Here is a 12703-nt window from a genome sequence, read left to right as displayed (position 1 = left end):
GATGCGAGATGATACCAGCTTTGATATAGGTGCTCCTGCTGCCACAAGAACAGATGCACCCTGTACCCTACCCCCTCTTGTATTTCCATGAATGTCGAGCTCTCACCACTTTCTCCAAGCAAGAGCAAAAGTACCTACGCACGTACGCACGCATGCACGCACGCGCGATAAGCCAAGCACAGGAAAAAGCGCTGCTTCTGATGACCTGCAGGTGGTGGTGATTCTACGCGGATTCTATTTTAATTAAAGGGGGGGGTTCATTGTAAATACTTTCAACTCCGCTGCAGATTTCTAGCAGACGTGTGTCACGTTGAAAATCAATTGATTCTAAACATCTGGAGTTAAAAGAACATTTTTGACAGCAGTGGCAGAAGCGATAACAAAAAACAAAGTCAGTAAAATTTAATCTATAGTATGTTTATTATGGAAAATGAAATGCAAAAAAAATCATACTTAAAATTTTTTGAGGGTAAAACTAAGTCATCCATTGAATTTCCTCCCTTCATTTATTCAAAAATCAAATCCAAATGAGAGCAGAAGTGTATATAATTCCAAAATCTTGATCTATCCTTATATAAATCTTGACATTCCATCTTTTTTTCGGAAATGAAATTTTATTTGTAGGTCAATTTCTGGAGGATGGAGGCTTTCTTGAATAAACCATTTTATGACTTTCATATACAGACTTCATGAAAAGACATACATTTAGATTCTAATATTGATACATTCATAAATGGAATACATTTTGAATATTACTGTTTCTTCAGAGACTTACATTACACTATACTTTTGGTCTTTCTCAGCTGAGCATTTACACACATAAATGATTTTCACATTGACAGCTATAGTTTTTCTGGGTGGCATTTAAATTAATACACATCTTACAAAATAATTACGTGAATTTATCTTTTAAGCAATAGTAAATATTGACAAACATCAAGATTTCAGGTAGCCTGCTCTTATAAACAAGTATGTTTTTAGCAGTTAAAAAACATAGCCAGCTGTAGTTACAATTGTAGTGCTATTATTGGTTAACCTTTTATTTTTATCTAAGATATAAAGATGGCACATTCATTCTCTAAAATGTAAGTTTGTATTACATATCATTAATTTTCTACTGAGAAGTGGTTATATTTGCACTTTGCCACACAGAATTCTCTATTAATGGCAACTCTCATATTTCCACTTACATCTTCTACCTAATACCCAGCCAACATAATTTTTGGTGTCAGGGAATCAGGATCAAATTTTATTAGATTTTAGAAGCCAGATCAGACTTTTTGATCTCTAATAGAGTATTTCTTTTTAGAACAAGTGGGAGAAACTCAAACACCATCAGTTCACCAATTGGAATTGTGATAAATCGACAAATGTTTTCCAGTGTTGACGTTCGCCGGCTAATGTCTCTCATCTTATCTAGTCCACACAGTATTACCTGTTATCCATAATAGTAATTTATTTGGGTCCATTTAAGGAACTCCCGAATGTTCATATTCTATTATCCTACCAACATCATCTGTAGTTTTTTGAAAAAATTTTACCCTGACTTCTCTTTGGTGTTGCTAAACATTATTTTGCCAATCTCAAGAGAATGCCTACTGTCATTTTCCACTTCAAGTGATTATACACGGTTCTGAAATCTAGGGATAGTTCTCTAAAAAAAGTAGGGCTTTTACCAGCCTGTGCAAATAAATACACTAATCAATGTACAAATGGAGCCTACGAAACATAATTGATTTTCCCCAGTGTTGGTTATTACCAGATATAAAATCAGGTGCTTAAACAATAGCATTAAACCTTTGAAGCTGCTCCGGTGCCAGTCTATGCCTGAGTAAGACACTAACTAGATTTTCATAGTGAGGCTGGGCTTTCCTAAGCACCAAATCTGCTACCGGGGAGTATAACACCATTTAATGGGGAGTATTTGATTCAATATTAATGTATGTAAAACAGAACAGTCATGGAAAGATGCAGTTTTCAATTAGTTGTTTTAATTTGTGATTTATTTAAATATTAACAGTATGAATAAAATGCATTTGTGTGTGCGTATATATATATATATGAGTAAGCTATTTACAGTTATGCCATGTATACATTTTTATGTGTAGAAAATGAAAATACTCATTGATTAGCCCTTTTGAGGCTTTTGAACAACTTTTTCTTTTTCCTGCTTTCTTATGACTCTTGGAGGATTTAGATAATTCATACAAGGTATGTACACAATCACACCCATAGTATGTACATCCTAGTCACACACTTAACACGGAGAGGATGTGTGAGGAATGTAAATCATCCCGGTGGTCAAAGAACTGACCTTACCTGTGACGAATGGCATGGTTCATTAACCTGGCATATTTAGTAACATGCCAATGTACTGCCAACGTATTCAGCCTTTGAGATAATTATGTTATCGACTCTCAGAGATGATTAAAAAAAAAAAAACAACCCAAAACAGCCCTTTCTGACCTTCAAAAATAAAGGACAAATTCTGTTACTGAATACATATGCACACTTCCGTTGGCTTTATTCATTTTTGTACATGTGCCTACTTGATGGCAGAACTGGGTTTTGAAATGGGACACAGAATGTGATTTTTTTTCTACACATAAAAAGAGAAAACCAACCACTCACAGACTGTACACACTTACAAAATGTATTGACATACCACGACCAGCTACAGTATTATGCACGACATATTGTTCACACGTTAATACAGCAGAGATAAATACATTTAGAAATGTAGTAATTATTAGTATATTTCTTTCTTGAGTTTTCAGGCCCAGTTGACCTTTCTCAGCCCCAGGAAAAGCTATCTCCAGATGTCCTTAAAACAAAAATTAGTCTCTCCTCTCCTCTAGGGATGGAGAGCGTGACCATAATACTGCAATCTTCTGATTTACCAACATCGTTTTAAGATGTGATGGAAAAACATTATGAAAAATAATTTACTCAAAGATGTGGCCTAAAATAAATGCTAAGGAATCTCAACTAAAATCATTAAGAGATCCCCATAAACCTGGGTATGCCCCTTCTACCCATTCAACATAGTTTGCTCTATACATAGTCTTTACATGATATTAAAGCAATGATACGAATGAGAAAAAAATTGTTAATTGCTTAAAAGTTTTGTTAAAGAATAGACAATTTAATTTTTTAAAGTAACAAAGAGTAATGCTAGCCACAATGTCAAAAAGCAAGCTATAATTTTCACCCTGCAAATAAATGGATGACATACCCACATCATAAGAGATCAAGGAAGTTAGCATTTCTCTCCCATTCGTTTCTCCTTAACACACTTAAATCAGTAGGGTATTTCTCATCGTAATTATTATCATGCTGGTTGGTCATCAGAATCTTTTTCTGAAGTGCAAAATATGTGACTTATTCCTACTGTTTTGCAGCCAATCGATTCTGAGCTTGAACTGAAAAAAGACTCAATGTAGAATAGTACTTAGAAACGCTCATCTGGAATATCATTTTCTGTAAGGCATTATTGGAGGCCCCTTTTGAAACGAGTACTCATGTTTTAGTTATTTTACATTTGGAACCCATTTTTCCATAGCTAAGGCTGGTAATCCTCTGGGCAGAGTTAACTGAATTGCTTTTCTACACGCAAGTGTCCAGGAAGAGTAATTATGTCTAACCCCTCCATTTCAACAAAGTTTCAGGTTGGAGCTGTCTTGAATTCTAAGCTAGCAAGACTTCTGACTCCTTTTCTGTCTTGGCCAGAATTAAGACAGAGATGTCAACCATATCCCTGCTAATGCTCACCAGTGCCGCACCTGTTTATGGAGCTCCTAAACAAGTTTTTTTCTAGCAAGAAAGCAGAAACTATGCCTTTGCTTAGTTTATCCTGTGGGTTACAGTCAGTCCTCATGGAGCAAACCATATTATAGAACGGTGTGCCCACATAGATGCACTTGCTGGTATAACTGCCTCTTTTGGGCACATTATTGCTTGGCTTTAATTTCATTTTCAACAGTCTTTATTCTCATGATGAGTATCTGAGATATCTGGGTCTTAAAAAAAAAAACCAAACTTGTGAATAACATCTTGTTGCACCATTCTGGACTCCAAGGTCATTTCACCAAGGCCCATGGTGATTTAAATGTTCTTTAGAATTATCATCACCTTGATTTAACTGATAGTCGACAGTAATTTTTCAGGATTTTTTGTTTTTTCTATCTACACGTATATACAGATGTACTGGATTTACTTTGAGAGAGGTTATTTGGTTGTGGCAAGTGAGTAGTTTAGCTGGTGAGTGTTCACAGTTAAAAGTAGCTGTAATGACCTCTGGCAGATGTCACTGATTACTTGTGAGACAGAATTTTTCCACCTCAATCCATCTTCATTTATGTCCTTGGTCATCACAAATCAAGTTTATCTGATTTCTGTAGCCAAGGAGAATTTTTTTTTTCCCCAAGAGTAGGATAAAGTTCATGGAAATGTCTCAGTATTTACAAGACTATTTTTTCCCCTTTTGCAAAAATGTCTAAAATTTTGTAGACATCCTTAAGCCCAGGTGTCTGCACGAATGACGTTTATAATTACTCAGCAGTTGCAAAATTTCATGAAGAAGGATATAGTTACAAGAATGGACATGAGATTCAGCATATCACCTGTTACGTGCCAGGTGGCAGCAGCTGACCCACGTTTGGAGAGATTCAACCAAAAGGGCTACACGTGGCATCAAAGAACATTGCTAACAGAAAACAAAATGCTCAGATATCAATATAAAATAGCAAACACTGAAGCAGACATGGACAAGACTTCTGATTCACTGTGTAGACAAAACAGGGGTGGGGACAAGATGGTTAGCTCATTTATCCAAGATACTGCTGAGTTCACCGTGTTATTATCACAGAGGGAAATTCACAGGCCTCATTTCTCAAATACCACTTAGGACAAAGCAGGAGAGAGTAAACAGCATCATCTCCACGGCAGCATTGTAGATGAGGAGTCAATCAGACAGGTAGAGGCCTACACAAGGCTGCAGGGGCCCAATTTTCAGTAAAAACACATATACGTATATGCAAACTTTATCCTAAGGTATTGTTTTTCTTTATACTGATTCTTAAAAAGTAGACAAGGGATGTGGTGAATTATATGGTACTAGAAATGGACAAATTTTTTAACACCTGCACAATATGTAGGAGGAATAGAAGATAATTTTTCACATTTTGGCAGCAAAACAGTAACAGAGTGGATACAGCAAAGGCCAAACAATTTACATTAACAGCATACTCATATATATCCTCTGTAAACAAATTTTAAAGTCACATTATATTATATTCTTCATGTGGTATATACAGGTACTCCCAGAATGATGGGAGCTCCTAGAAATGAGAGGGAAAACATTGGAATAAACTAGGAACAATAAAACCTCAATACTCTCGGATGCAACCAAAAGTCATCTTCTTCTTCTGTTTTCTACTTTAAAATGGCAAGCTCCTACCAAGAATCCGGTTCCAAAATTCAGTCTCTAGTGTATATGTTACACATGCATATTCATACAGTTTATTTAACTTTTGATATGTAAGCATTATAAGATGAAGAATACTGGTATCCAAAATAACAATTATCAGATTAGTCTAAAGATTAAGAAATCATCAAAAATCAAATTATATTCAATATGGCTGAGCTTGTCAAGGTAGGAAAACATACTAATATATTTTATAAATACTTCATTTTGGATGCAAACAAAAAGGTTTCTTTGACCTAACAAAATATTCAACTTATGCCATTGGTCCAAAACACAAACATAAATGAGGATTTTACTGTATGTAAAAGAGTTGGTCTGTGGCATCAAAGCCAATAATCCAGAAAGACATAATTAGGAAAGCACTGAAGATAAACATATGACAGCTGAAGCAATGACATTTTCCTTGTGGTCATTAAAAAAGGAAAAAAAATCAATATTTAAATTCTAGTATTCTCTGGGTATGACGTATAATGTCTTAACATTTTAAATGTCTCATTATCTTCCAGACACTGTGTTCTGATTCATCTCTCTTTTACTACTGGCTTAAGAAATATTTTATATTTATTTACCCAATAAGATATCTCCTCCATATATTGCAATGACTAAAAAGCATTTAGGAGGAGCAAAACATTTAAAAGAAATTAAGGACAAAACCAACCTTCAACCTGTTCTGCGTCATACGGGTAAGCTAAGATAGAGCCAAGCAAGCTCCAGGAATCTGCCACGAAACTGTTTTGCACTTTCATTTGTTGAAGGAACCTAGGGAGTCACAACCGACGTACTGAACGTCAATGCTGTGTCACAGACCGAAGGGAAGGAAAATCTTCAAGTCAAGGTTTTATGCGGTGAGTACCTAGGGTATCATACAGCAAAAGCATGGCTGGCTTCAATAGGTTCCTTATTTCGCCATTGGATGGTCTATTTCATTACTGTTTTGAAAAGCTCTTCCTTCCTTAAGAGTCAATAAACAACCAAACAAGAAAGCTTTTGTACTATTTTGTGACAATCTCTGGAGTGTGGGAGAAGTAAGCATGAAGAGTTAAACAATTAAAGGTTAAGGAGGAAAGCCTAGTTCCAGTACCAAAGACAACCAGTTAAAGGTACTCCATCAAACATGAAGACTTAACTTGGAGAGGCACAACCGCAACGCTAAATTTAGTTTTAAGGAATTCAATGTAATTTTCTTAATTGGTTTGTTTCATGCGCGACACATGCCGACAACTCTCTCAGGCCTCTGCTTCATTTTTAACTTGGACTATTTATAATTTATAAATTTCGTAATTTATAAATTTAGAATTACAAATTTATAATTTAACTTTAGCTATTTATAATTCACGTGCTTACTCCAAACTCACGAAAATAAATATTATTACCAGGTGCTAAATTCTTCTTTTTCTCCGATTTTAATGCGGGAACAGCCTGTTCTAGCCACTTCCCGGCAGAGGATTACCTGGGGCCCACCCATCTGGAGCGGGTACTGCCGACAGCTGCTGCTGTGTACACAGGGTGTTCTCTGCGGATACCCAGCACGTATGCCAACGTGGGAGGGAGACAGGCAGGGAGGAAGTGGGGGGAGATTACATCCTGGCCGAGGCAGCTCCAACAAAAGCCACACGAACACTACTACGAATGGGTACTCAGGGCCAAAAGAGAGAGTTTTAGACTAAATCTCTAACCATTAATAATAATTTGATTGCTAATTTGATGGCAATTTCTACCTCAGGTAGTGTTCTTAAAAGAGGCCAATTGGTAAGAAATGGAAAAATGCACCTCATTAAAAACTCATTGTAAGTTCCAAGGATAACAACCGTAATTTTACCATTCTTAGGCTCGGAGCGCTGTGACTGGAGTCTATTTAGGCAGTCTTCATACACACTCCAATTGCTTTGAAAGAAACCAATGGCTATATACTAATTTGGGTTGTGCCCAGTTTAGCATGTGGTGTTAAAGTTCAGGTACGATTCTTCCCTAGATATGCAGAATCTGCAAAAGAGAATTAAAAAAAAAAAAAAAAAGGCCAAAACAGAGAGCGTGAGCTTCCTGCACCAATGGCATTTGTGAGTCTCCAGAAAGAATACCATAGCCAGACACTCTTTTCTGGCTCGTCAAGGGGAACAAGTTCAGACAAGGCAACCGGCGAGCACCCCTCCCACATTGAACAATCTGATTTTCTAAATGCAAGGTGGAGGCCAGCGATCTCTCTACAGTGAATCTAGGAGGGGAAACTTTTCCAGGGCCCTATCTCATTTCCCTCTTCCACACTCCCCCAGCTCTCAAGCCACTGCTGGCCATCCCAGCCCAGTGCCCTGCAAGACACGCACTGGTATGAAGGACACGCTCCTGAGGACAGGTGCAGGCTGCGCTCAGACACTTAACGTTCTCAAAAACTATAGCCCGCCCGAAGCTCAAACAACGTTTTAGTAAAGGCCTCTGTTATTGAATTTGAAGGATGGAATATGATGGTATTTCTCTTAAAATCAGTTAAGTTCGCACAGGTTACCTTTGTACTACAGATTAGAAACTTAGCAATTAGATAATATTCGTCTGCATAACAAAAACTGTGAGGAAGCTTCTGTTCTATTTGGTGTTGACTACATTTCTATTAGAAGCTACTGAACAAGTAGCTACTGACCAAGCAAGTCAAAAGAAAAATAGAAACTGCATCCTGTTTACAGGAGTCGAAATTAAATATATTGCTTTTGTTAGTTCTTTTTTTCAACACAGAAAAGAGAGTGGTAAACTGGCTATTTATAATTCCTTATTGAAACCTTAACAGTTTCAGTAGAATGTTTTTGGAGAACACCTGTACAACACAAACTTTAGTATTATTAATAATTCGATGACTCCTAAGAATTCGGTCGATGTACTTCCTCTAAAGAAATATGAATTTAATCTAGTCAGAATCATAGAGATGTCCCTTGCCTTCAGTGCAGGGGATATCTGTATATATAAATTCATGTTTTAATGTGGGCAGTATTCATATTCAAAAGCTTAGCTAATTTTCCTAACATACCTTTCTTACATTTATTAACGTATAACAAGGTTTACAAAACAGTTATCTGCAGATGTTTACAAATATTAATTCATGTTTCATATTTTATGCATTTAAATACTTTCACTTAACGTCATCTGGCCTAAGAGTGAGTCAAAATTTGTTTCACATTTTTTACATTTTAGTTCTTATCATCTATTTAAATTTTCTGTGATCATGGCATTCTTATTGCAATATGACTAGAAAGTCTAACAGTGTTTTTGCTAGTAGTGTTTTTGCTATTTTTAATATTAAGCAGGGATTTCAATGGAAACACCACAGTGTGATAAACTGAGGCAGTAATACAAAATGACACATGTTTAATGACAATGCTAGTTCCAGAAGCAACATCAGAATAAAAAAACCCAGTGAATATTATCTCCTCTTAGTTAAGGTCATTAAACTTCAGTGAAGCTTTCTTCTTTTCTCTTGTTCTTTCTTTCGAATTGAAATATTTATATTTATTGAACCCCAACCGAAGGACCCAACAATGCTTCATAGCAACTTCCTATAGTTAATACTTGCTTTCTCCTCCTGGTCTCCCGGAAAATAACTAAGTGAGCTCTGGCATACACAGACACTCGGGAATGCCGTAACTGTGCACAAAGGCTCCCATACACACGTTCCTTTCAATCTAACACAGAAGAAGGGGCAGGACGGACACAGCAGTTGGGGCGTCGAAAGTTCTGCAGCATGGACTGCAAGACGCTGTGCTGCCTTCCTTTGAGCTTTTTATTGGAAGAAGTATCTGAGGAAATGGATCTCCGGGTCTGGCCGCTTTGAGCTTTGATTAATTTCTCGTGTTCCCTGATCTGCCTTTGTAGATGGTTCTGGATCGCGATACCCAGGGACTCCGGGTCCAGGGAGGCGCCGTACACTTCCCAGGTCATGCCCTGCTCGTCCCACACGACGTCCCTGACGCGCTTGGACTGTTTGAGCTTGGAGTCGGCGCCCAGCTGCTTTTTCTTCTCTCCGGGGGTGAGTCCCACCTGCGCGGCCGCCGCCGTCACATTTAACTTCTGCTCCTTGAGGAACTCGCTGACGCGGCTGGCGCGGCGCGGGCTGGCTTTGACCAGGCGAGAAGGGGTCCGCTTGCCGGAACCTGGACTGGAGTCACCCAGGGAATCAGACGGCAGGCTCAGGCTGGTGGCCGGCTTGGTCTGCCGATTTTCTTCCAGGGTACCCTCCTGGTTCTTCCTGACCGGGGACGGCGTCGGACTGGCAGCTGCCCCCGCGCCGCCACTGTCTTGAGATGCAGGATTGAGCAGCAGGGTTCTGGCCTCTGCGCCGGCCCTGGCATCGAGGCTAGCGGGGCCCCGACACTCCTGTTGTTTGTCTGCGTGCGGAGATGCTGCCTGCTGCTCTCTTGCATCTCCTTTGTCCGCGGGAGCCCAGCTCCCGGGCTGGTTGGCTTTGCTGGCAGGGCCGCAAGAGTCAGAGGGTTTGCAATCTGGGTTTGTTTGGGGACCATCTGTGGTTTTCACTGCAAACTCAGATGGCCTGGTTTCAAATTTCCCCAATTCACGATCTGTTTCAGTTTGACTTCCCGCGCGGATGGAAATCTGGTCAGTGGGGCTAGCCTTCCGGGCGCCAGAATTCCCACCTGGAAGCTGTTTGGAGGTGGGCTCCTCCCTCGTCGGCGTCATTCCTGCGGACCTCCCGTCTTCCTCACACAGACCCCGAGCATTCCCGGGTGCCACAGTGATCGAGGAGATTTGCAGGCGCTCACCTGGTAGGCTCACCAGTTTACATTCCCCTTGGCAAGCGGTGGAAACCGCTGCCTGGATGTGCACCTCTGGCATGATGCCAGGGGACTGGCTCGACTCCGGGGGGGCTAGGATGTCGTCAGACAGCTCCAGTGTGTGGCTCCCATGGCCACCGCCGCGGCAAACGACTCGCAGCCGCTCCTGTAGCTCCACACGCTCAGGAACGGGGATCTCCTTTAAGAACGCAGTGAGGATGCTGGGGCTGGTGGAGACGGATCTGCTCTCAACACTCGCCACCGCCTGCACCTCGGCATCTTGCCGAGCCCTGCTGGGAACTTCCCCGACCTCACCTGCAGCGTGGCTGGTCATTGTACTTGCTTCTTTGAACCTTGACACCTGGTGCTGTGAGGGCAGCGGCCCCTTTCCCAGATCTGGAGGAAATGTGGACCCTTGGCTAGTGAGGTGGGGTGGTAGAGGTGTCACAGAAGTCACAGCCTGGCTGTCCGAGGGGGTGGCCAAGGGCTGTTTGTGCCCAGAACATGTGTCTTCTCTTGCTGGAGATTCACAGGACCTTGTCTGGGAGTCGTGAATGGCTCCCGGCCTTTCCCCTTCAGGTCTGCCAACAGGAGAGGAGGTGTGGCTCAACTCCCTGGCCACTGTATTTGCAGTTTGCATCAGTCCCTGGACTGTTTCTTGAGAAAGGAAATCACAGGGCACTTGAGCTTTGCTGTTGCCCCGGCTGCTGCCCACAGGACAACTTGACTTTTCAGGCTGCTCCCCATCTGAGGTTCTCTGTGTTTTCAGTAGTGTATCCTCAGGTCCTGCTGAGGGGCTGGCATGGAGCTGGTCACCTGGGATGCCCTGCTGGGTGTGCTGATTGGCTGGCATTGTAAATGCTTCGTCTAGAATATCCTTTCCTGCTGCAGAACACGGAGCTGGTGCTGTGGGCTCGCTGCTTCCTGGCAGCTGGGTATTGCCAGGAGAGTTGCATGGAGGAGACGCCTTTTCCACCTCATTGAAGACACCAGGAGAAGACATGTCTGGCTGGGTGGTCTCATGCTTGAAGGCCTGCATCAGGGCCTCAGCAGCTGCCCTGGGGCTGAGGACTGGCTCTTCAGGAGGGCCAGAAAGGCCATTGGTGTTCTTACAGAGGAGGGCTGGTTGAGGCCGAGGTGAGGCAGGCTGCACTTCTCCTAGATCCTCTTCTTTTCCAGAAGCTGTGATCAAGGAAGTTTTAGCCGATCTCAAAGGGTCAGGTACAGTCCCCATGGAATTTTTCTTCAGGAAAACCTCAGAGCTCTCCCCAGAGCAGTGCTCCCTCTGGGAAGCAGTATTAGCTCAGAGCGAAGCCTCAGTCAGGGATGATTCATCTGAGGGATCAATCTGCAAATGAGAGAAACAGTATCATTAATATGGTACAGCAGTTAAGGACCGAAAATACACCAACTGGTCATTTGTACAAGATCTTATAAGCACATTAAAACTTTTTCTCCTATATCTGTTGATATAAAAATAGATCTTGGGAAGAAAGATTTTGAAAAAACTATTTTAATTATACAAGTCTTATTTCGGTACATTAGTATCTGCTTGCATCCCATTGCTGTCTAGGAAATAGGTTTTTAATGTATTTACTTAAGCATATGGTAACTACCCAAAAGTCATTTGTGCAGTCTGATTTACCTGCTATCAGAAAATCCTATAAAGCTACTGTAATCAAATCAGTCAGTATTGAAATAGGCCTAAACAGATACGCGAAATAGAATATCTAGAAATAGATCCACATATAAACGAAGATTTAATATATGACAAGAGAGGCATTTCAATTTAGTGGCAAAATGATAGATTATCTAATATAAGGAGGTGGCAAACTGTTAACACACCTGGAAGAAAAGAAAACGAGATCTTTATCTTACACCATCTCCCAAAACAAATCCTAGATGGATTTAGATTGATTAGAGGTTAAAATGTAAAATAAACAATTAAATAAACAAAAATACTGTAAGAAAATCTAGGAAACGTAAATATAATCTAGGGGCAGAGAGAGTAGGTTTCTTTTGGCAAGGGAGAAAATACAGAAATTATAAGAAAAACCAAAAACATAAGTGATTGCATAAAACCCAAAAGTTCGGTATGGCAAAAGATACCATAAACAAATACGATAGTTGTGGAAAACAAATGTTTAAAACCCTAGAGGACAAAATATGTATAATATAGCAGAAGCTCTTAAAAATTTACAGGAGATGGGGTGCCTGGGGCTCTGTTGGTTAAGCGTCTAACTCTTGATTTCGGCTCAGGTCATGATCTGGTCATGAGATTGAGTCCCGTGTGGAGATCCACACTGGGTATGTAGTCTGCTTAAGATTCTCCCTCTCTCGGGGCGCCTGGGTGGCACAGCGGTTAAGCGGCTGCCTTCGGCTCAGGGCGTGATCCCGGCGTTATGGGATCGAGCCCCACATCAGGCTCCTCCGCTTTGAGCCTGCT

General features: G+C 40.7%; 1 protein-coding gene across 1 annotated transcript in view; it reads right to left on the bottom strand.

Annotated features, from left to right (window-relative positions):
- Nucleotides 1–401: 401 nt before the first annotated feature.
- The window catches only part of GPRIN3 (GPRIN family member 3), a 68642-nt gene continuing 56340 nt past the window's right edge, over nucleotides 402–12703 (bottom strand). Inside the window, exon 2 of the mRNA XM_045791919.2 lies at nucleotides 402–11605. Within this exon, the coding sequence (XP_045647875.2) occupies nucleotides 9146–11491 (2346 nt within the window). The 5' untranslated portion in view covers nucleotides 11492–11605 and the 3' untranslated portion in view covers nucleotides 402–9145. The remainder of the gene's footprint in view (nucleotides 11606–12703) is intronic.

The sequence above is a fragment of the Ursus americanus genome, chromosome 8 (assembly GCF_024610735.1).
Source record: "Ursus americanus isolate L20-20 chromosome 8, mUrsAme1.1.p, whole genome shotgun sequence".
Taxonomy (NCBI): domain Eukaryota; kingdom Metazoa; phylum Chordata; class Mammalia; order Carnivora; family Ursidae; genus Ursus; species Ursus americanus.
The sequence above is the reverse complement of the archived record's forward strand: the minus strand, read 5'-3'. Positions and strand labels throughout refer to the sequence as shown.